Source organism: Lotus japonicus, chromosome 2 (genome assembly GCF_012489685.1).
Source record: "Lotus japonicus ecotype B-129 chromosome 2, LjGifu_v1.2".
In the NCBI taxonomy this organism is placed as follows: Eukaryota; Viridiplantae; Streptophyta; class Magnoliopsida; order Fabales; family Fabaceae; genus Lotus; species Lotus japonicus.
In genome coordinates this window covers 57,759,480-57,785,768 of record NC_080042.1, presented here as the reverse complement: position 1 = coordinate 57,785,768, position 26,289 = coordinate 57,759,480, and the positions used below count along the sequence as shown (strand labels likewise).

General features: G+C 38.9%; 1 protein-coding gene across 1 annotated transcript; it reads right to left on the bottom strand.

Moving 5' to 3' along the window:
- Positions 1 to 1,370: 1,370 nt before the first annotated feature.
- Positions 1,371 to 24,761, bottom strand: LOC130736713 (uncharacterized). Its single transcript, XM_057588506.1, has 3 exons — positions 24,627 to 24,761; positions 1,991 to 2,239; positions 1,371 to 1,841 (listed from the first exon to the last, which is right to left on the bottom strand). The coding sequence occupies exons 1-3, from the start codon at positions 24,759 to 24,761 to the stop codon at positions 1,371 to 1,373; spliced, it is 855 nt and encodes a 284-aa protein (XP_057444489.1).
- Positions 24,762 to 26,289: the final 1,528 nt, after the last annotated feature.

Below are 26,289 nucleotides of genomic sequence, written 5' to 3'. Positions count from 1 at the left end.
ATGTGAAATTCAAGTTCCCTTAGAACAGATGTCCAACGCGATGTTGGGACAACATGTTCAACAATCGGCTAACAAATAACAACATAAATTAGAAAGCATAAGAAAACAAGACACATCAATTGTTAACCTAGTTCGGTGAAACTTCACCTATGTCTGGAGGGTTTGCACCCAAAGAAAGGAAATCCACTATATCAAGATTCAGGAATTACAGACACTCATGAACACCACAGTTCATAGTTCACTTCCTAATCTACCCAATGTATTTCTACTTAGTATCTCAACCTAAGTATGAGAGCCCCTCTCACTTTCTCTCAATCACTGCCCCAGTGATTGGTAACAAACAATCAACAATCAGAGTTTGCAGAATCAAACCACACAGAACACAACTTTGCTTTATAGAATCAGGGAGCAAAGTGTGTTCACAAGTAACAAGGATAAAGAACAATGAACAATCCTAAAACACGTGATCTCTCTCAATTAGCTTCGGTAGTCTACTTGTTTTAGGTCTTCATCCTTTTATATACTTCAACAGCGGCAGCATGAGCCCTAGAGTTAGCTTGGGCTGAAGAAACAGATTGCAACAACAATCCAATCAAAACGCAATCTCCAAAGATCTTGTTGTGTTTTACACAAGTAAAGATACAAACAAATCTTCTATCAAAGATTGTTTCAACAAATAACAACTTGCAAATAAAACCTTTCTGGAACAGCTACTTGAATGCCAAGTAACTTTTAAAAACATATCTTCATAAGATCTTCAAGGGCCCACACTAACTTTCCAAGCAAAGGGCTGATGTCTTAGCTTTACAAAGTCAGATGCCAAGGCATCTGCTTCGACATCCGGTTGTTTTTGACAAAATGCAAGACAACAAAGTAACAACAATCCCCCATTTGTCAAATTTTGTCTAAAACAACTTGAGAATCAGAGAGGGTAAAATTAGAGAACCAAAGCTCCCCGTTAGTAACAGAACTCCCCCTCAAATGATGCATCCATACCAACAACGAGTATACTCCATAACACATAGTTGGAACAAGGAACATAGCAGCAAAACACTAGTAGCAAAACACACTAACTATCAATCAAGTGCAAACCAGTAGAAACTTGAACATAAAACAGTAGCAGCTTGAGTACTACACAACCAATTACTTGCCTTGTCTAGATGATGTCTTCAAATTATTACAGACCAAAGCTATCAAAAAGAAAACACATAGTCTTCACAGCAACAGAAACACATAATAGTCTTCACAGCAACAGAAACACACATAGTCTTCACCAAACTACTCTCCTTTTTTAACACAAATTTGGCAAAGGAGCACAAACTACAACAACAAACAAAAGAAATAGCAACAAAAGCACAAAAGAGCTGCAATTAATCTTCAGAACTGGATTCCCCCTCAGATTCTTCTGCACTTTCTTCAGATCCTCCCTCTTCATCAGTGCTTGCATCCTGAGTAGCAGTAGTATCAACACTTGGCTCACCCCCTTGGCCTTCTTCCTCTTGAAGCTTGAGGAGCAAAACATCAACCTTCAGCTTCCTAGCTGTGTTGATCTTGATAGTCTCCTGCAAAGCCTTAGAGACTTCCTGCAATTCAGCAATAATGACCTTAGTACCATATTCACCCACATGAGCAGGGGCAGATGTCCTGCTAGATGGTACAACAATGTATGGGACATGCGGCTCCAAGAACAAACGATGATCCAAGGTAATTGGAACACCCTTGGACATAGCAACTTCATCAGTCCTTAGAATCTGATGATGTTGTTGAAGGATGATCTCTGTAAGAAGAGATGGAAATGAGATTGGCAGCTTCACAACACAAGTCTCAGCATGCTTCAAGATCTGCTCAAACACAAAAGAACCAAAATCAAAATTAGTAGAAGTGCCAACTTTGTAGATCAACTTGGCGAGGGTAGCAGAAACTCCAGAAGTATGTTGGGTAGGAACCCAATTCACAGCACCAATCCTGTTAAGGATTGCATACTTCACACTGAGATTCCCAGTGGATAACAACTTCTTGAAAGGCCACTTCTTGACTTGGCCAACAGAAGTTCCTTAGCAATCACATCCAAGGACAATTCCTCATTAACAGACTCAATAACACCTCTCCCAAGTGCTTTGTTGATCACAGCAGGAGATAACTCAACACTTTTACCCCTAACATAAACCTTTCTAAACTCAACACTCTCAGGAAGTCTCACTTCCACAGAAAGATTCACCAAAAACTCCTTCACCAGCCTCTGTTGAAAGATTATTTTACCACTCTACTTTCGAATCTTTCAAGACTCAATTGTAGTACAGTAAAGGGCTTTTTCGTATCCACAGGGAGGTGTAATACTTACGCCGTTCAATAGTTAACAAACTCAAATGATGGTTTTAAAAAGAGATTGATTGTTGTTTGAACATGAAAATAAGTGAAAAGCCTTAACAAAACTATATAAAAGAGGTTTGAAATCAAGAGGAGACAATTGTTGGAATTGGAATTCACCGATTAACTTTTACGCACTCTAAGACTTCATACATAAATCTTATCCTATGATTGGATCCATCACACCATATCTTATCTTGCTACACGGTCTCCCTATGCGAAGATCATCGTCTTACTAAATTAACCATCAATCTCTTGATTGATTAACAAAGCAAGAAACATTAAACATAGATGTTAGTTTGACTAATGATCCAATCCTATCTCTAGATCTTAGATTCATTAGATGATATTTACCTAGATCAGATTCAATTAGCTAGTTCTCACTAAACTTATCAAATCCATTTTCATGTCTTAGGTGATCAAGCTAAAACAAGCATTAAGAACAAAGTAAAATCATTGAAACCATCCATAGAAACATAGGTTCATATATATAAGATCATAGTGAGGGCATAAAGGCCAAAAGGCTACAACCAATCCCAACAAAGAGAGATTAGCTATCCATGGATAGCTATAAAATCATGAAGAAGAAGAAAGAAGAACCGAAGACGCCGTGATGTCTCGCCGTCGAATCCGATACCCAAGCTTCCTCTCCAGCCTCCTAAGCTTTCTCCCTTGTTTTTCTCTATTTGGGTGTGTGTTAAAATGAAGAAAAATGGCCAGCTTCCTTGATAAATTTCGAGCTCCCCTATTTATAGTGTTCATGTCTGTTTCGGGTTGCTTCAAGATTGCTCCAAGCGGCTTCAAGCAAGCTTTCCTTTGTTGTGAAGAATTCTCCACCGTCTTAACATTGCTTCAAGCATGCTTCAAGCAATCTTCACTGGAAAAGAATATCTTTGCTGTAAAATGATTGCTTCAAGCAATCCTTGAGCAAGGAAGTCATCTTCACTTTTGTATTTTCCATGCTTCAAGCAAGCTTCAAGCATCAAGGAACCAATGCTTTCCTACACAAAATATGAGGATTAAACTAGTATTTGACATAAAATCTAACCTAAAACTAGATTTTTAATAAACAACTAAAATGAGGGTTAAATGATATATAAATGAAGCACACATGTCAGATAAGTGTCCAAAATAAGAGTGAAAAGTACGTAAAATTGGCACTTATCAACTCCCCCCAACTTAGCACTTTGTTTGTCCTCAAACAAAAGGTCAAAACTGTTTTCAGACAAGCATGAATGATATATTTTGAAAGTTTCAATTGCAAGATTTCACCAAGATTGAATGAATGATCCAAAACATAAATATGATGCCCACAATAGAATGCTGAACAAAGATACAATTGCTTATCCAACATGAAACTCAATAAGCATTCCATTCAATCACTTATCAACCAGGGGCTCACTCAACAACCTGAGATATATCAATAGAATCAAGAAAGGTAAGTGTTTAATTCATTTCATCACTGAATCACAGAAGTCAAAGTTGTTACCTGTCTCCACAAACATCAAAGTTGCATGTTCAATTAAAGATCACTAAGGACTTTTCTGGGTTGTAATGAGGCTAGGCTTCAAAGAACTTGGTTTTTCAGATATGCAAAGTAACTCAACAAGCCTAAGAGAGCAATCACAACTTACTTTCATGATATTCACTCTCATTCTTGCTTTTAACCAACTCCATTCACCATTTTCAATTCAACTCAACCCTTTTCTTCCATCAATCTCTCTTTTATTCTCTTTTTTTTTTGTCTTTTTTTTTCTTTTTCGCTTTTGAATTTTACACTTTTCACTTTTTCAAAGTATATACAAAGAGATTGATATAAATTACACAAACCATAATAGTGTAAGACCCAAGTTTTAAGCTTAGAATAAGTGAATGAAATCCCTATTCACGATTAGGTTTGATGTATCGTGAAGGAAAAACTGAACAAGTGTTTATCGAATGGAATAAATTTATGAAGGAGAAAGTTCAGGAAAAGGATAAAGATTGTATCAAAGTCGATAAAAGTTATAGTACAAGTAGTGTTCGCTTATACCTAGGGCAAGAGCGCTAGTAAATAGCTAATTTGCACTTAAAGACACGATTGAAACTAATTTCAAAAATCTTCAGAGAAATGTTAGAACTTCTCTTAATCCCTCCATGACAAGCGTTTCGATGCGAAACCCTAGAATGTACGAACGTCCGATTCTAATTCTCGGAGGTTTGCCGAAACTAAAACCCTGATAGTTCAAGAAACCTAGAATAAACGGTTGATGAAGACTTTTTCTATTCGGAACTTCAAACGAAGATTCCACACGCGTACACCCATTTCTCTTGATGTTTCCAACCTTTCTTCAGAGAGAAGTTTTCTCATCCGACATCCACTGCAAAAAGTAGTTTTTCGGGTAAAATAGATTTACACCGACTTTTGATTGTTTACCTTAATTCCAAGAAACCTCTTTTGAGTTCTGGAATTCTGTCGCCAGAACCTATCTTAGAATTCACGGAGGATGGCACAAGAAAAATCGAAATCGCGAAATTTTCATTTTCCCGCATTTTCCATCCCCTATAAATAGGAGAAAAAAATCAAAACTCTTCACCATTTCATCACCCAAACCCGCGAGCTTAAGGAGAAGAAGGGGAGAAGAGATTTTTCGCCGATTCTTGCCTGATCGTTGCATCGACAGTTGCTACTTGAAGATCTCGAGGTATAGATGCTAATCCTTACTTCTGATCGTCAATTCCGTCGTTTTTCACTATGTCTTTCTGTGCTCTAAGTTTTGAGCTTTTTGCAAAACTGTCCAAATAACTTCATCTTTCTATCTAAACCTCTTCCCTGCGTGCCCAAGAGCATGTTTAGCGGATTACATTTCGCCGATTCTCGTCGAACTGCCGCCGAATTTCAATTCTGCTTAAAATACCCATTTTTGGCAAAAGTTTCATCCTTTAGGCTTAAAACTCTCGACTGAGCTTAGTGTCATTAGGATTAGTCACCATAAACGTCGTTGGTGACGTCCCCATCAAGTTTGTTTTCGAATTTCTAATTTTGAAATTCTGAGCTAAAAATATTGACCAAAATACCCATGCGATAGTTTTCGATCCGATAATTTTTCCGAGTTTTGATTCGCCTTAGTTACGACTAATGATAACCTAGGAACCAAGTTTGATCGAAGAAAAATCGGCGCACACAATTAGTGTGTGTGGCCGTGAGCACCTCCAAGGGGGGAAGAAAATTCCTTTTTCGAAAACTTGTCCTATCGCGTTAGATTATCGTACTTCGGAGTATATGCTGCTTCGTGTAACCTTAGAAAGTATTAGGTGCTGAGTTTCTGACTGATTATGATGGAATTCTGTGGTTTTTGTTCTAAGGTTCGTTTGAGGAATTTCAAGGAGAAGAAGGAGGAGATTGTGAGGGAACGCTTCAGGATAACACTGGAGGAGCTACAGGTGAGGACTACTCACTGAATACTAGTTAATGCTTTAGGTGTCGACGAATTCGACTTGGTTTATTGTTTATGCACTTGTCTGTGTTTGACTGGGAAATGTTTTCTGAGGCTTCGGCTGACAATGATGATTATTCATCTCTGAATTGTTTTTGAGATTGATTCACATGCTATGTGCTAAGTGGTTAATCTAGGATGTGTGATATCTGATCTATATGCTATATGCTAAATGATTAATCTAGGATGTGTTGATATATGTGCCATGATTTGGGTTGTGCTAATTTGACAATGCAAATACACATATATTTGTTGTACGTGAGAGTGAGGATAACGGGCAGTTATGCCACACTTATCATGAGATTTGGGAAAGTTTGACGGGACGAACGGAGGTTCGGGCCTTGTTATTGTTTTAGTGGATCGAGACATTCTCTGGGAGTTACTAGGGATTATGGGATCTTTGAAACTCATAAGATTATCGATAAAACTAAATGGGAACTATTTTACAAGGAAAACAATCTCGGATGAAAGCTTAGGGTTTGAATATTAGTTTTGGAAAATGAGAAGTGTCGCCGAATCCAAGTTGTGGGGAAACCAATAAGTTTCTGAGTATGTTAATACTCTTTTGCTCGAGGAGCAGTTTTGTTGTTTGGCTATCTAAAAGATAAGCCGAGAAACAGGTAGTTTCCGAGTATGTTGATACTCCTTTGCTCGATGAGCAGTTTCGTTGTTTGGCTATCTGAAAGATAAGCCGGGAAACGGGTAGTTTCCGAGTATGTTGATATTGTTTGCTCGCTGAGCAGTTTGTGACCATCGGATGGAGATGAGTCGGATGATTTGAGAAATCATCATGAGTTAATACTTTTTATTATTAATTGTCTTTTGTCGCAGAATCGACTTTTGCCTTAGGGTATTCTTTTAAGAGACAATAAGTTAGCTAGAACACGTGGCGACGTGTCGAGTGAGGTCGGAGACGTTGTTTGGCTAATCACTTTGCATGCATGCACACATTTCTGGGGTTAATACACGGTGGATTCCAAAATGGTCATAAGACCCGGATTTCCACATAAGAACACTGCGGTGATTCTTCGTAGCAGACATAAATGGCAGACCTTCGGGTTCACTGCTGATCTGACTACCTTTTGTGTTTGGTATAAGAGACACGCGAGCAGAAATGGTCCCACCGTGGCTGGTGTTAGGGCTGACTCGTTGATGCCCATCCCTCCGGACTGCATCTTGTTCCTCGTCATCTCATTCATGCAACATGCATACTGACTTAGTTGCCGAGTGTGATTGATACTTGTTAATCTTACTTTATGCATGTTAATTGTTATTATTGTCATTTATATTCATTGGGAAATATACAACCTTATGATGTTATCACTAACTTATAAGCCTAAGTAGCTATCCCCTAAACTTATTCTACATGGAGTTATTACTTATATAATTCTTTGGAGTTGACCCTCGCGTCTTCTGTGTGTGCTTTGGCGGACTACGCCCATTGTCAGATGTCCATGGCGGACTGGTTCACGATGGTTCACCCTTCGGGGGGGACTAGATTTGAGATGCTTGACCAGGAGGACCCCGACTCATGGGCGGTCGACCCCGCTGGCCACCGAGCGACTTACTCAGGGAGGATTATGGAAGACCGTGTCGACAGTTTGGGACACTTGACGGAAGAAGTGTTGAGGAGATGTACCGTTAGCTTCAACCTGCCACCCGGCGTGCACTACGGACCCGGTGTAGGAGCACCACCACCACCATCATCTTCGGATGATGAGGACCCCTCAGAGGAGGAGCCTGTGGGAGGGACTTCTTCGGATTCTAGCTCACCCACTGTTGCTGGCATTGATGACCTTGGCTCGGGCCCTAAGCCCGTGAGACCAGCACAGGAGCGTGTCGCAGTAGCGAGAGGAGGAAGGATTGTGTACATTGACCTAGTCGTTCTGGATTCCGATTCGGACGATGATCACACTAGCACGTAGTTGTGAGTGCTGGTGTGAACTCCTCTAGATAGGATTAGTGTAGGAGTAGAGTCATAGCTCTGACCGTCATGTTTCATTTTGGGACAGGGTAGTTTCCTGACCGTTAGCTTTTTGTGTGGTTTTCTTTATGGAAATCACAGAGAGTTGGTTGGACTAGGAGGTCTTGTTTAGGCCGTTTGGGCTGACTTATTCTCGTTTTTGAAGGATTGTGTTGCGGACACTTGACCTTTCTTTTTGGCTTGTACATATTGCCTACGGGCGCTACTTTCGGTTACTTCCCGTCACTAGAGGTTACTCGTGACGTGGTTCACTACTTACAGCGGGGGCTGTAAATATATATTGTACATTAGTCATGTTATCTTTTGTTGTAGAGTTTTATTTCATTAAGTCTTTAGTTTTATTATTTAAACAAATCGAAAAAAAAAATATTCACGTTTTTTTCCGCTTTATTTTCTTTTTGGTTACTAAAGTGACGCCACCGAAATCGGAGTGTTACAAATAGCATTTCCCCCCAACTTGCATACAACCCACACTAATGATGCTCTCTTAGCCTATCAAGCTTAGGAAAGTCATTGTTTTTATTTGAGGCTTAAGGCTTATAAGAAAGAACAAAATACATGATTTTTCAATTTTAGGCTCAAATGGGGTAACTATGGAATTCACTTGAAAAAGGTCGGTTATTTGGCTAAGTAGCTGTATATAAAGAACAAAACATGTCTTGATCATTTCTTATCAATTCCATGCAACCAACGATCACAAGAGACTCAAACAAAATCAACCATGCAAATCACTGATGATCTCTTAACTCACAGTGTATAGGAACACTCCCTCACAGGCTAAAAAGTTTAAAATTTCCCTGATTTTCAAGCAATTTTCATGTTTGGCCTATGAATACCATGTGGATCATGCAATCATATAAAGTCATGGCATAATGAGTGCAAACACAATCTCAGTCATGGGTTCAATCAATTCAATTCATTTTCAGAGAAAAAGATCAAGCAAATCTCATGATAATCATGCTAGTGCTGAAAAAAACCAGTTAATCATGTAATCTAGGACAAAAGTGCTATAAACACTAATATACACTAAAAGAAACTACAACAAAAATCAAGACTACTTCGTCATGATGTATGATGTTCATTCTAGTGAAATCCAGAGTTTCTGCCTCAGATTCTTGATCTCTCACCCCTTCCAAGAGTTTTGGACTGTCCACAGGCCAACTGGTATAAGAATCATCATGAACCTGCCTTTACAGTCACTTCAAATCCATGTTAGATTAAAAAGAATAGGAATGAGAATGATGATAATGATCTATAACACATTTTTCATGCTAAAAGGTCAGATTTTAAGTTCAAGGTCTGTTTTCTCTTTTCAGCTTGCTTGAAGCATTGATGAAGCAAGCAAATTCCAGATTCAGTGTACAACAGGTTGCTTGGAGTTGGCTTGAAGCATGAAAACTAGAAACAGGGTATTTTTCACCAAGCTTGAAGCATGAAAACTTCACTCCGGTCACAAGTCCTGCCTTCGGCACCCCCTTGCTGTTAAGGTAATGACTTCGGGCATGGCCAGCTCCCATAGTGTGACGATGTTTGTGTGTGTGTATGTGTGTGTTTGTGTGTGTGAGAGAGAGAGTGAAGCATGAAAGAAGAGAAAAGTAAGTGAGATGAAAAAGAAAGATACTTAGAAAAAGAAATTGAGATTGTGAGATATGGAAAAGATCATGTTGAGGGGGAGCACACATGTAGTTATTTGTTGTATCTCTTTGAAGCTGAGGTTCTACTCAAGCAAGATCATGTAACTAAAGACCTCAAGAGAAAGAGAAAGAGTGAAGAAAAAGAGAAGAAATGTTGAATAGAAATGGATACAATATCTATGTCTATGCTATAAAAGAAAGAGTGAAAAGAAAATAAAAAGTCTTAAAACAAAAGATACAAGCTCTAAGCCTTAGAGAGAAAAGCCGAGAGTGACTGTGATCATGTGTCTACAACGTCTACACTACAATCTAGTCATCCATATCAGGATTGAGAGCACCCTGAACCAACCAGCTCTATCATATACAACTAGAGATGATTGCTTTTGTTAGATCCGTGAGCGTCTCTTAATTATGTATGAATGACACCTCATGTAAACCAAATGTAAATCTAGAAAGCCCGATGAGGCTTGTAGAATAATACGTGATAGGAGAAGTCTTGAGAATACTCCCTCCGGTCCTATTTATAAGCAACAAAAAAAAATTCACATAGTTTAAGAAATGTAGTAAAACTAGATAAAATGCATTAAATTTGTCTTGAATCAAAATAAACTTCCAAAATTACCCTTTGTTATTCATGTTGGAAAGTGGGAAAGAGAGAGAATAATTAATGAGACACATTCTACAAGTTAGAATTAATAAGGGCATCATTGGAAAAAAATAATTAATATAGTTCAAACTTTCATTTGGTTCTTATAAAAAGGACCAAGATTTTTCTTCTCTTTCATGCTTATAAATAGGACCGGAGGGAGTATTTGCTAGTGGCTTAAGAGGCATGGGAAAATAATACATGTGTAGTGCTTGAAAAAGCATGGAAAAAGAATACTCGTTTGTACATGAAGAGGCCTGAGAAAGAATACTTGTATCTTGTGCCTGAAAAGGCATGGTTAAAAAAATACTTGTAAGTAGAAGTCGTTTATACTTGCTTAGTGGAAATCTTGGTGGTTACCAAGGACTGAACGTATTCCTCTGATTTTGAGTGAAATAAGATAAAAGTAGTGTGTGCACTGTCCTCTACTCTATAAACTACTTATATCGTCTACACACTTCCCTAGACGATACACATATCTACAACTATCGACAGAAACCATGAGTTATCTAGTCAATCGCGATTGAATTCCATAGACACAATCCAACCCCCTAGTTGTGTCCTTGTGGTTTTCCTCTACATCCTCCGTCTAATAGAAAGGTATATCGTCTAATGAACCCCTTTTGATCAAAATTACAGTGCGCAACTATAAAGTTAGATCTACAATAACCTTTATCATAGACTTAAATAAAATACTTTTATGCGCTAGTAGACAATCCAAAAAAGTACAAAGTCTTTTCTAAGCTTTCAAAGAAGATGGTACAAAGACTCATTTGTTTATTACTTCTAGTACTACCTCTCTCAGCAAAAATCTATGTTAGGTTTTCCAAGCTTTCAGAACGGCCAAATAGCACAAGAAGAACTAGGAATCACATAAGGAAAATAAATAAAAATGAATAAAAGAAGATAACCCCCATATCTACAACGGTCATATCTTGAACATGCACGGGATAAATCATAAAATCCATACAATAAGAACAATAAAGAAATAAAGAAGGACACAAAGAATTGGTAACCCAGTTCGGTGCTGTAAGACCCGGTTTTAGGGCATATAATATTACTAATAATGTTGAATAATATTCTGTGAACTATTTGTGTTATATGTGATACTATGTCTTTAGAAAGGGAAATTATTTTATTAAGGACATTATTAGACCTTAATAATATCTAGATGACGATGTACTCGTCATTACGGTCGTTTTGGCTGTAATATTGCTAGGGTTATTTTCCGACGACTTTTAGGTCAAAATCAGCCTGATAGCGGCGATGAGCTGGCGAATCGAGTCGAAGAGGACGATCTCGTGGGCCACACCTCATGGGGAGGTGTTGGGCATATTTTAAGAATATTCTATGAGGGGATATTCCTTTGTTTTGTTTTTGAAGGTTTTATTTAAATAAAATGGGGTTTTATTTAAATAAAATGTATTTAATTATTTTTAAACATATGGTTTATTAGATAATTAATTCTGAAAAATATGTTTGAGTTATTATGAGAGTGATGCACGAAATTTTGGAGCCAAAATTATTGATAAGGTTTTTGAATTCAAAATTTTGAGTTTTAATGCATTAAGGGTGGAAATTGTGCAATTAATACATTAATTCTTTTAGGGTTTTATTTAAATTTTCATTTTAAATATTTTTGGGTGAAAATATGCTGAAGATGGTGAGGTTGGACGGCCAAGAGCCTTGCAGGAGAAGTAAGGAGACTTTTTTTTCCAATTATTTCCTTATTTAACTAGGTTTTTATGAAAGGAGTGATTTAAGAGATTGATTTATTTTAACTTTCAATTAATGAGAGGATGGAGTTTTTATTTATAAAAGGAAGGGATTATTTTATTATTTAAATTATATTCATATTTATTTATAAAAGTGATGCACTATTTTTATTCAAATATTATGAGATATGAGTTGTTTTTGAAAACCCTAGAAAGGGTGATGATGGCCGCCGGCCACATAAGGATTAAGGGGGGTTTTATTTTTTGTTTAATTATTAATTAAGAGGAATTAAATCCTTTAAGTTGGGCTTGGGAAAAATTTGTGAAAAACCCTAGCCCATTGTGTGTAGCCGCCGGTTTTACAAGGGAAAGGGAGGGGTTTTTCTTTTCTTTTCTCAAGCCAAGGAAGAGGGAAAAATAGAAAGGCTAGCATACAACTTTCATGTATGTTTTCTATAAGAGAGAAAAGAAAAGTTTAGAGAGAAAAGTAGGTTTTTGAGAGAGGAAAAGAAGGAGCAGCCACCCTAGGAGGAGAAGAGAGGAGCCGCGAGAGAGAGAGAGAGAGATCAAGGAAGAAGAGAGGAACTTCGAGCAGAGGAGGAGAGCAAGGATCATCTCTTCATTCTTCATCTTTTCTTTCTCAAGTTTAAGGTAAAGGTGAGGGCTTTTCCGATCTTAGGTAAAGTCTAGGTTATGTGATGCATGTTTTGGTGTGATTGCATGAAAAAGCTTTCTTGTGATGATGTTTGTGATCTTTCTAATATGTGAAACCTTGTATGAACAAGTAGAATCCTTGTTGAGCATGCTTTAGGGCCAAGGTTCTGTTTTTACCTTCTCTTAAGGTTGATGTCATGATCTATGAAATTCTTAGATGAAATCATGCTATACTTGATGAATATGTTTGGATCTATGTGTTAGTCTGTAACATGTGTAAGACCCAAGTTTTTAAGCTTAAAATAAGTGGAAGAAATTTCCATTTACGATTAGGCTTGATGTATCGCGAAGGAAAAACCTGAACAAGAGTTTATCGGATGAAATAAATTTATGAAGGAGAAAGTTCAGGAAAAGTCTAAGGATTGTATCCGAATCGATAAAAGGTATAGCACGATCGATTCGCTTAAACCTAGGACAAGAACCTTAGGAAAAGACTAAGTTCCACCCTTGGAACACTGTAGGAATTTATTCCAAAAATCTTCAGAGAAATGTTAGAACTTCTCTTATTCCATATATAACCATCGTTTTGAGGCGAAACTCTAGGATCTACGAACGTCCGATTCCAATCATCGGAAGTTTGCCGAAACCGAAACCCTGGTATTTCAAAACCCTAGAATCACCCGACAATGAAGACTTTTTCTATTCGGAGCTTCAAATGAAGATTCCACACGCGTACACCCATTTCTCTTGATGATTTCAATCTTTCTTCAGAAGGAAGTTTTCTCTTCCGACATCCACTGCAAAAAGTAACTTATCGGGTAAAATAGTTTTACACCGACTTTGTATTAGTCACCTAAAATACAAGGAAACCTCTTCTTAGTTTTGGAATTATGTCGCCAAAACCTATCTTAGAATTCACGTAGAACGAAGCCGGAAAAATCTGAATCGCGAAACTTTCATTTTCCCGCGTTTTTCCATCCTCTATATAGCAAGCCTCGAAAACCAAAAATCATGCTGATATGTCTTTGAAGAATTAGAAGATTCAGCGGGGTGAATATCGTGTCTAAAATACGTTGGAGTCAGTAGGAAGAAATCGGAATCACTCTTATATTTTTATCTTAACTCTATGAGTTAAATCCTCCGATATCTAAACTAATCTGTACCGGTTTACAAAATATCTTCTCAAAATATCTTTGATAAATATCTATTCATCCTTATCCCTCCACCAATCCGTTCTTATCTCTCCCTCTCTTCATTCCAATCTTCTTTTTCTTCATTCTGCAGCAAACTTCCCTTTCATTATTCTCTCTAATTCTTTTCTTCTTCTTATATATATACATTCTTTCCTCACTAAAGCAGCACACCTTTCCATTCTTTCTACTTCCTCTAACGTGAGTTACATCACCAGACCATGTTCTTGTTCTTTCTTTCTTCCTTCTTGTTTTCTTTTTCTTCCTCTTGCCGCAGCAACCCACAACACGCACACCATGCCTTCTCATTCTTCCCATCACCAAGTCTCTTTTCTTTTCCCTTTCCTCACACCTAAACATGGCAGCACCACCACCACCGTGAGAGCCACTAACAGCCGTTGTCAAACAGCCACCACGAGATCACCACTCCTCCTCCTCATGACCGCAACAACCATGAGGAATCCAGCCTCCATCGTCCCTCCTTCTCCTTCACGCACAAGCCACAAAGAAGCCATCACAAAGCTTCTTCTTCTTTTCTCCAAGGAACCACCACCATGGATCATTTTTCTCCACCCAAAACAAAGCACCAGCCATCACCACAAGCTTCTTTCTCCATGGCCAAAAGCACCACAACCATCTCCATGGAAGCAACGAAGACAACGTGAAACAGAACCAACGACGCCGTCGACATCGCAAAACTTCGACCTCCGATTCCGGTGTGCTCGGGCCTCCGTTCACAGTGAGGTTAGTACCGTTGGAACCCTTGCGGTGTCCACAACAAAACCCATATTCCGGATCGTCGTTCCGTCGCCGTCGACTGCCGCCGCTGCCGCCTTCGGGAGCTATTTCCGGTCAACTCCGGCGACCGATGGAAAAACAGAGGATACTGCTATGATCCTTGCCGTGAGGAGAGCAAAACCCTATCTTCAATTTCGTATTTGGGTCATTTTATTTGACGACCCCGACAACCACCGTCGACCTTCGGCTGAGCTTTCTGGGCAAACTGTCGACTCTTTGGGGAAACGGACAGCGCCGTTGAGTTTCTGGCCGCGAAAGGATGAAGGAACAACCTTCCTTTGTGTCTCCGGCGACAGTTCCTCCGTCAACCCCGTGAGCCGCAACTTTCTCTGGCGACTCTTCGCCGACAAGTTTCAGAAACTTGATTTCCGTACGATGAACGGAAGCACCTTGCATCGAAGCTACACAATGGGAGGAATCGAGCCAACATATGCAAATAAAGATGTAATCGGATTGGAGTTGCACCTTAGTATGGAAATTGGCTAAGGTGAGGGCTTCTCACTGAACTATTAGTTAATGCTTTAGGTGTCGACGAATTCGACTTGATTTACTGTTTATGCACTTGTTTGTGTTTGATTGGGAAAAATGTTTTCTGAGGCTTCGGCTGACAATGATGATTAGTCATCTATTAATTGTTTTCGAGACTGACTTACACGTTATGTGCTAAATGGTTAATCTAGGATGTGTGATATCTGCTATATATGCTAAGTGCTACGTGGTTAATTTAGGATGTGTTGATGCATGGATTTTGATTGTTATATTGTGCTAATTTAACTATGCTATTGCACATATATCTGTGGTACTGAGGAGTAAGAATAATGGGCAGGTCATGCCGATTTTATTTTGAGAGTTTGAGAAAGTTTGACGGGACGAACGGAGTTCGGGTCTTGTTAGTGTTTTAAGTGGATCGAGACATTCTCTGGGAATTACTTGGGATTATGGGAACTTTGAAACTCATAGGAAATGCGATAAGACTAAAAGGAAACTATTTTTACAAGGAAAATTCATAAGATATTAAACAACCTCTAAACCTTTAAATAATGATAACAATCTCGGATGCAAGCTTAGGATTGAATATCAGTTTTGGAAAATGAGAATTGTCGTAGAGTCCAAGTTCTAGGGAAACTGTAAGTTCTGAGTATGTTGATACTTTTGTGCTCTGGGGGCAGTTGTGTTGATAGGCTATCCAAGGGATGAGCCGAGAAGCTTCACTGAGGCGTGAGACCTTGTGGATGCGTGATACTCCACTAAGGCGTGAGACCTTGTGGAAAGCATGGATCTTCACTGAGGCGTGAGACCTCGTGAACAGCATGAAGCTTCACTGAGGCGTGAGACCTTGTGAATGCGTGAGACTCCACTGAAGCGTGAGACTTCGTGAGAGCATTGATGACTCGAAGAGTTATCGTGAGTGGTTGCACTCATTTTATGATTATTGTATTTTGTCGCAGAATCGACTTTTACCTTAGGGTAAGCTTTTAGAGACATTAATTTAGCTAGAACACGTGGCGACGTGTCGAGTGAGATTCGGAGACGTTGTTTGACTAATCATCCTGCATTCATGCAACATTAATGAGGTATTAACACAGGACGTACTCTGGACCTCGTCGGTTTCCAAAATGGTCATAAGACCCGGAATGCCGTGTAAGAGCGTTTGTAGACGACTCTTGTAGCAGACCGAAATGGCAGACCTTCGGGTTTACTGCTGATCTGGCTACCTTTGTGTGGTGTAAGAGGCGCGCGGGCCGAAATGGTCCCACTGTGGCTGGTGTTAGGGCTGATCCGTTTGATGTCCATCCCTTTCCGGAATGCATTTGGTTAACTGGGTTAACCGTCATATCATTTCATGCAACATGTATACTGACTTAGTTGCTGTGTGTGATTGATAATTGTTAATCTTATCTGATGCATGTTAATTGTTATTACTGTCTTTTATATTCATTGTGAAATATACAACCCTAGGATGTTATCCCTAACTTATAAGCCTAAGTAGCTATCTATATCTGTATCTATTGGATTTATTATTTACATAATTCTTTGGAGTTGACCCTCGCGTCTTCTGTGTGTGCTTTGGCGGACAAACGCCCTTTGTCAGATGTCTATGGCGGACTGATTCACGATGGTTCACCCTTCGGGGGGAACTAGGTTTGAGATGCCGGAACCGGAGCGCATCGCGGTTGCGAGAGGAGGACGGATTGTGTACATAGACTAGGTCGTTCTGAATTTCGAATTCGGACGACGATCATGCTAGCATGTAGGTTTTAGTGCTAGTGTGAGCTCCTCGAGATGGGATTAGTGTAGGAGTAGAGTCTTAGCTCTGGACGTTATTGCTTTCTTTGGGGACAGGGTAGTTTCCCGCCTATAGCTTTTTGTGTGATTCCTCTACGGGGATTGCAGAGAGTTGGTTGGGCTAGGAGGTCTTGTTTCAGGCCGTTGGGCCAACTTATTCTCATTTTTGAGGGATAGTGTTGCGGACACTTGACCTTTCTTTTGGATTGTACCTCTTGCCTACGGGCGTTCCTTTCAGTCTTGATTCTAGTATTATCAAAGAAAAATATATTCACGTTTTTCCGCATTAGTTTCTTTTTGGTTACTAAAGTGACGCCACCGAAATCGGGGTGTTACATTGTGGTATCTGAGCTTGTCGAGTCTTTCGGGAGTCTTTGGGGAATAGGTCTTCTGTGCTAGGTTGTGTGACTCTGCAAAGAGTAAAAATTGATTGTCTGCCAAGCGATTTTTCGCTTAGAATTGATTGAAGTTATTGCTTAATCATATTGTATAGCATGTTAGATGCTATCTCATAATGAGTACTAACTGTTTGATTGACTTAACAGAACCTAGATGTTATCCTAGGAATGGATTGGTTGTCTCACTATCATTGTCTTTTGGACTACAACCGAATAAGAGATTTAGTGGGGTTAGCCTTTACGAATGTAGTTAAATCTCGGAAAGTTGAAGATGATATGTCTGTTGAGACGCCGTCGGTCAACATTGGGACTAGAAGAATGAAACAATCGAGGGGAAAGCAGAGTGCTTTAGTGAAAGTTATTTGGAACAAAGACACGGACGGTGCTATATGGGAATTAGAGGAGGAGATCAAGGGATAATATCCGGAGCTTTTACTGAACCCTAAGTTTCGAGGACGAAACTTTCTTTTTGGAGGGTAGTAATGTAAGACCCAAGTTTTTAAGCTTAGAATAAGTGGAAGAGATTTCCATTTACGATTAGGCTTGATGTATCGCGAAGGAAAAACCTGAACAAGAGTTTATCGGATGAAATAAATTTATGAAGGAGAAAGTTCAGGAAAAGTCTAAGGATTGTATCCGAATCGATAAAAGGTATAGCACGATCGATTCGCTTAAACCTAGGACAAGAACCTTAGGAAAAGACTAAGTTCCACCCTTGGAACACTGTAGGAATTTATTCCAAAAATCTTCAGAGAAATGTTAGAACTTCTCTTATTCCATATATAACCATCGTTTTGAGGCGAAACTCTAGGATCTACGAACGTCCGATTCCAATCATCGGAAGTTTGCCGAAACCGAAACCCTGGTATTTCAAAACCCTAGAATCACCCGACAATGAAGACTTTTTCTATTCGGAGCTTCAAATGAAGATTCCACACGCGTGCACCCATTTCTCTTGATGATTTCAATCTTTCTTCAGAAGGAAGTTTTCTCTTCCGACATCCACTGCAAAAAGTAACTTATCGGGTAAAATAGTTTTACACCGACTTTGTATTAGTCACCTAAAATACAAGGAAACCTCTTCTTAGTTTTGGAATTATGTCGCCAAAACCTATCTTAGAATTCACGGAGAACGAAGCCGGAAAAATCTGAATCGCGAAACTTTCATTTTCCCGCGTTTTTCCATCCTCTATATAGCAAGCCTCGAAAACCAAAAATCATGCTGATATGTCTTTGAAGAATTAGAAGATTCAGCGGGGTGAATATCGTGTCTAAAATACGTTGGAGTCAGTAGGAAGAAATCGGAATCACTCTTATATTTTTATCTTAACTCTATGAGTTAAATCCTCCGATATCTAAACTAATCTGTACCGATTTACAAAATATCTTCTCAAAATATCTTTGATAAATATCTATTCATCCTTATCCCTCCACCAATCCGTTCTTATCTCTCCCTCTCTTCATTCCAATCTTCTTTTTCTTCATTCTGCAGCAAACTTCCCTTTCATTATTCTCTCTAATTCTTTTCTTCTTCTTATATATATACATTCTTTCCTCACTAAAGCAGCACACCTTTCCATTCTCTCTACTTCCTCTAACGTGAGTTACATCACCAGACCATGTTCTTGTTCTTTCTTTCTTCCTTCTTGTTTTCTTTTTCTTCCTCTTGCCGCAGCAACCCACAACACGCACACCATGCCTTCTCATTCTTCCCATCACCAAGTCTCTTTTCTTTTCCCTTTCCTCACACCTAAACATGGCAGCACCACCACCACCGTGAGAGCCACTAACAGCCGTTGTCAAACAGCCACCACGAGATCACCACTCCTCCTCCTCATGACCGCAACAACCATGAGGAATCCAGCCTCTATCGTCCCTCCTTCTCCTTCACGCACAAGCCACAAAGAAGCCATCACAAAGCTTCTTCTTCTTTTCTCCAAGGAACCACCACCATGGATCATTTTTCTCCACCCAAAACAAAGCACCAGCCATCACCACAAGCTTCTTTCTCCATGGCCAAAAGCACCACAACCATCTCCATGGAAGCAACGAAGACAACGTGAAACAGAACCAACGACGCCGTCGACATCGCAAAACTTCGACCTCCGATTCCGGTGTGCTCGGGCCTCCGTTCACAGCGAGGTTAGTACCGTTGGAACCCTTGCGGTGTCCACAACAAAACCCATATTCCGGATCGTCGTTCCGTCGCCGTAGACCGCCGCCGCTGCCGCCTTCGGGAGCTCTTTCCGGTCAACTCCGGCGACCGATGGAAAAACAGAGGATACTGCTATGATCCTTGCCGTGAGGAGAGCAAAACCCTATCTTCAATTTCGTATTTGGGTCATTTTATTTGACGACCCCGACAACCACCGTCGACCTTCGGCTGAGCTTTCTGGGCAAACCGTCGACTCTTTGGGGAAACGGACAGCGCCGTTGAGTTTCTGGCCGCAAAAGGATGAAGGAACAACCTTCCTTTGTGTCTCCGGCGACAGTTCCTCCGTCAACCCCGTGAGCCGCAACTTTCTCTGGCGACTCTTCGCCGACAAGTTTCAGAAACTTGATTTCCGTACGATGAACGGAAGCACCTTGCATCGAAGCTACACAATGGGAGGAATCGAGCCAACATATGCAAATAAAGATGTAATCGGATCGGAGTTGCACCTTAGTATGGAAATTGGCTAAGGTGAGGGCTTCTCACTGAACTATTAGTTAATGCTTTAGGTGTCGACGAATTCGACTTGATTTACTGTTTATGCACTTGTTTGTGTTTGATTGGGAAAAATGTTTTCTGAGGCTTCGGCTGACAATGATGATTAGTCATCTATTAATTGTTTTCGAGACTGACTTACATGTTATGTGCTAAATGGTTAATCTAGGATGTGTGATATCTGCTTTATATGCTAAGTGCTACGTGGTTAATTTAGGATGTGTTGATGCATGGATTTTGATTGTTATATTGTGCTAATTTAACTATGCTATTGCACATATATCTGTGGTACTGAGGAGTAAGAATAACGGGCAGGTCATGCCGATTTTATTTTGAGAGTTTGAGAAAGTTTGATGGGACGAACGGAGTTCGGGCCTTGTTAGTGTTTTAAGTGGATCGAGACATTCTCTGGGAATTACTTGGGATTATGGGAACTTTGAAACTCATAGGAAATGCGATAAGACTAAAAGGAAACTATTTTTACAAGGAAAATTCATAAGATATTAAACAACCTCTAAACCTTTAAATAATGATAACAATCTCGGATGCAAGCTTAGGATTGAATATCAGTTTTGGAAAATGAGAATTGTCGTCGAGTCCAAGTTCTAGGGAAACTGTAAGTTCTGAGTATGTTGATACTTTTGTGCTCTGGGGGCAGTTGTGTTGATAGGCTATCCAAGGGATGAGCCGAGAAGCTTCACTGAGGCGTGAGACCTTGTGGATGCGTGATACTCCACTAAGGCGTGAGACCTTGTGGAAAGCATGGATCTTCACTGAGGCGTGAGACCTCGTGAACAGCATGAAGCTTCACTGAGGCGTGAGACCTTGTGAATGCGTGAGACTCCACTGAAGCGTGAGACTTCGTGAGAGCATTGATGACTCGAAGAGTTATCGTGAGTGGTTGCACTCATTTTATGATTATTGTATTTTATCGCAGAATCGACTTTTACCTTAGAGTAAGCTTTTAGAGACATTAATTTAGCTAGAACACGTGGCGACGTGTCGAGTGAGATTCGGAGACGTTGTTTGACTAATCATCCTGCATTCATGCAACATTAATGAGGTATTAACACAGGACGTACTCTGGACCTCGTCGGTTTCCAAAATGGTCATAAGACCCGGAATGCCGTGTAAGAGCGTTTGTAGACGACTCTTGTAGCAGACCGAAATGGCAGACCTTCGGGTTTACTGCTGATCTAGCTACCTTTGTGTGGTGTAAGAGGCACGCGGGCCGAAATGGTCCCACTGTGGCTGGTGTTAGGGCTGATCCGTTTGATGTCCATCCCTTTCCGGAATGCATTTGGTTAACTGGGTTAACCGTCATATCATTTCATGCAACATGCATACTGACTTAGTTGCTGTGTGTGATTGATAATTGTTAATCTTATCTGATGCATGTTAATTGTTATTACTGTCTTTTATATTCATTGTGAAATATACAACCCTAGGATGCTATCCCTAACTTATAAGCCTAAGTAGCTATCTATATCTGTATCTATTGGATTTATTATTTACATAATTCTTTGGAGTTGACCCTCGCGTCTTTTGTGTGTGCTTTGGCGGACAAACGCCCTTTGTCAGATGTCTATGGCGGACTGATTCACGATGGTTCACCCTTCGGGGGGAACTAGGTTTGAGATGCCGGAACCGAAGCGCATCGCGGTCGCGAGAGGAGGACGGATTGTGTACATAGACTAGGTCGTTCTGAATTTCGAATTCGGACGACGATCATGCTAGCATGTAGGTTTTAGTGCTAGTGTGAGCTCCTCGAGATGGGATTAGTGTAGGAGTAGAGTCTTAGCTCTGGACGTTATTGCTTTCTTTGGGGACAGGGTAGTTTCCCTCCTATAGCTTTTTGTGTGATTCCTCTACGGGGATTGCAGAGAGTTGGTTGGGCTAGGAGGTCTTGTTTCAGGCCGTTGGGCCAACTTATTCTCATTTTTGAGGGATAGTGTTGCGGACACTTGACCTTTCTTTTGGATTGTACCTCTTGCCTACGGGCGTTCCTTTCAGTCTTGATTCTAGTATTATCAAAGAAAAATATATTCACGTTTTTCCGCATTAGTTTCTTTTTGGTTACTAAAGTGACGCCACCAAAATCGGGGTGTTACAACATGTGTTTTAGAATGAGTTATTTGATGATATATATGTTGAAAAGCTTGTTGGATTTGTCATGTATTGTACGATTAAGCATGATAACAAGATTTGATGATGCTCTAGATATGGTGGCCGAAACCCTAGTTTGTTAGGGTTAGGCACATGTAACTTTCTTTTGTCTATGGATGCATGTGTTGATGTTAGTTGCTGGACTTTGTACTTGATATGTGAAGAAGCATGTTGCCATGATTACTTGATTGAGTTGATGATGCTTGGGCCGAACCCTAATGGCTCTTTGGGGTTAGGTGTTGACTATGTTTATTGATGAGAGCTTATTGATAATTTTTCTACTTCTGTGAGGAATGGGACAAAACCCTAAACCTCTTGATGACCATGATGTGCATGATAACTCATTAAGTTACCTCTATATAATGATATTAGTAACTAAACCTAGAGATATGAACTTCGCTTGCAAGTAGTGAATGTGTATGGCTATAGTGATTGGGTATAGGCTATGGACCATGAGAACGATGGTGTTGTTAGAGACAAACGGTATACTTGCACGCGATGGTGTTTTTGTTGATTGACTGTGTGGTATCCACGTGATAACCATGATTTAGTCATGGGATAAGGATTGACTGTGTGGTCTCCACGTGACTTGGCTTGACTGTGTGGTCCCCTTGTGTTGTTCATCTGCGGATGATCGAGATTGGATCCATGGTGTTGAGGTGTTCGTGTGATGGTGAGGACGTTAGTCTGACTAACTTTAGGATTGCTAACCCTAAAATATGAGAATAAGAGACTGATATATTAATGTATGATTACCATGATTTGTTTATTTGTGATGTTGCATGGGAATTGACCCTCAGTTATGTGTTATCTGTTTGTTCTGGGGGGGGGCAGATGGTTGTGTCCAAGAGTGCGATGCGTTCTTGGGAGCTGATTCTCCTTGAAGAGCACAAGGACAAGGCTTGGGTTCCGACGCGCACCAAGTCTGTCGGATTTACGTCGGCAAGAGAATTCACCAATGAGCCACTACCCAATGACGACTACACCACAGACGAAGAAGAGGGTGAAGAGAAGGCTAAGGAGTAGGCTGGGTTGAGTGACATTCATTTCCTTTTGGGGTTGAGAGCACCGAGTTGAGAATTGGACTATTTTCTCGTTTTCATTTCGGTTATTACAATTTGATGTAATTTTTACCTTGGTTTTCAGACACATGTTCTTACTCTTTTAGTTGATTACTTAATTCAGAAGTTTTGCGTTATTGATTATTTCCGCGAGTTTAAATGGTTAAGTTTCAAGATTTCGTAAAATTGGACGTTTGTCATTAATTCAAGAGTAATTAATTAAACGACGAAAATTCTTTATGAAAGTTGTATGATTTGGTTATTGTGTGACACTCGAGAAATCGGGGCGTTACAGGTGCAACGTCACCTGCGTCTAGGGGGTTTTCACTCGAGAAAGGAAATCCACTCTCAATAGTATTGGTACACCTGGTCTAAGTTGAACAAACCTTGTTCAAGGCCTTCCTACATAATACTACATGTGTCTTTCTACCTAGTACTTCCCCTAAGTATGAGACCCCTCTCACCATAGTGACTGAAACACCCAAACAATATGAGATTGAAGAGATTATAAATCAACTAAACAAACCAACTCTATGCCTAATTATTATCAATGGAGACAGAAGAGTGGTGTACAAGAAAACACAATGAGAACTCACAAAACACAACCCTAAAACACAATAGCTCTTCGGACAAAGCACACACTAAGCAACTGGGGTTGATTCTCCATAAGTAGCCGGTCTTCTGTCGGCCTTGATCTTCAATGGGCTTGACCGACAGAGTCCACAAAACAAATGTGGAACAAATCTTTTTCAAAGATTTGATCTCATAAATATTTTCTCCACCAAGTAAAGCAGAATAAATTTTTTTTTTTACCGTTTTTATCTCAGTAAAACAATCACCACAGATACATTGAAGAGCTACACCAAGTACAACTTGTAGTGCACGACAAATAAATCAAACCTTCTAGAAAACACATAGAATATTTAACAGCACCGTGAAACACACATGATAAACATCATGTTAGAACATCTTATCCAACATCTTGTTTTAGCTAAGTGCAGCCAATTAACCATCAAAAGAACAATAATTGCCCACCATGAAAAGTTTTTCAGATCAAACTCAACCCCCTTCTTGTGTTCTAGTATTTAAACTTCATTAAGTGGGTTGTATCTTGCAAACAATAATGGTGTGACGACTTTGCTGGAAGGGCATATTGAACTCATAAGCTCCTTGGACATTATCTATGTCTTTTTATCCCAAGCCCAACCTGTATTGATGTAGTTTAATTCAGAAATGGGCTAGTACAAGGACCTAATGTATTGGATAGGTTATTATTCTATGTCGAATAACACAACCATTCACCTTATCTCTAAATCTTGATATATATTTGTTTGAAAAAGCAAAGATGAGAGAATTGCTCAACGACTTGAAGTGCATAGTACTTGCACTTTACTTTTTACCATTATGTATTTTGGTTGCAATATAAGATCAAATGGATTTCCATGTTAAATTTTTCATTTCTTTAAATAAGCACGCCAAAGAAAAATAGTACCAAAATCACTATGTTAAACTTTGAAAAACAATTAAATGATATTCATAATTACCAAGTTGGATTTGCGCAACTGGAAATAGGTTTCTAGGTTGATCAGTTCTCCCCATGTAACCAGTAAAACCTCAATTGGTGGGAACCCTTCCTCATAGGTAGTTCTACCATTTTTGTAACATAAAATGACAATCATGGTTATTTAATGACACGATTTCAAACAAAAGGATCAAATATCTCAATAATATGCTGATGAAATGGTATGCAATTAAAATCTCATAAAACCTTATATAAGGAAATGAACAAACCATAATAAAAAACTAAATTAACATCCACATAATTCAAGGTATTCTTCACACACCGATTAGGACATCACAGCTGATTGAGTTCCTTCAAGGTCACTTCATAGACCTTATTCATCACTTCATTTTGATTGTTCATGTCGTTCATTAAGGCATCAAAAGTTTCACCTTTGACCAAATATTCAACAGCCTTTGTTTGCACAGTTGAGTTACTGACTGTACTTAGAATAACCTACAAGAATTCAAATAATATGAGCATAAAGATATGTTCTATACACGATCTAAACTAGATTAGAGACAATAAGGATTGAAAATAAAACCTGAACAAATGATTTTGCAATTAAGCTCTTCACTGGTCCTCCTCGAAGACCATTTGCTCCATTCAAAAGAACATTTGCCCAGCTCGCCGAGTTCTTACCATTTTTTTTGGGGTAGACAATATTGCCTTCGAGTTTGACAATTTCAAAATCTGCCTGCAAGTAGGCTTGATTTATTAGTCTATGATTGGATTTCCATAAGCATAGATTATAAGAACTTTTAAGGAAAATTTATATCTCATAATTTCTTTAAAAAATATTTTTTATAAATTTAATGGTAAGAATATACTCAATCAATAGTTAAAATCTAGCATGATTTGGTAGAGATTTATCTTTGTCATAAATAAGGAAATCACTTATCCAAGGAAATATTAATGAAAGAATATTATGTTTTAGTGTTATTCAAAATAAGATTTTGTTCTTAAAAATTGAAGATTTGTTTTTTGAGATAGGACATATGAGTAAGGTCAAATAAACAAATCTATGATTAACTCAAATATATCTGATTTGTGTATTTAACCTACATGCAAATATCCAGTCTTGGAAAAAAAAAAAAAACTACTATCTATTATTGAATTAAATATTATCTATGTTTCAAAACTTCTTACAAAATCATAAATAATATAACTTTGAAAAACATTAATTATGTCTCTACTCACTAAAGTTTCTTTACTTTGACCAAATTGCATACAAAAATATTTCAAAACTTTAAAATAAAATCTATTTATAAATTTATTTGTATTATATGTTAAATAAATTGATATAATTTTTATTCAAATAAATCATATAGTAATATGATAGAAAATTAACGAAGACTTATATATGGTTGGGAGGTTTCGTTACTAAAATCATGTTGAGAGAGGTTATTTCTCAACTTTCTACATACTTCGGTATATTTTTCTTTAAGAAAGGTAGACTTATATATTTTAAAAAATGAAAACAACTTGAATTTGAAAAAAAAAAAAACTAGTGATAATATATAAAAGGTTAAAGAAAAGAAGTACAAAAGATACAAACATGAACAGGTACTGGAGCTCCTTGCCGATTAAGAAATTCAACATGCGATACGATTCCTTGCGCATTCACGATAGACAAATCTGCCTCT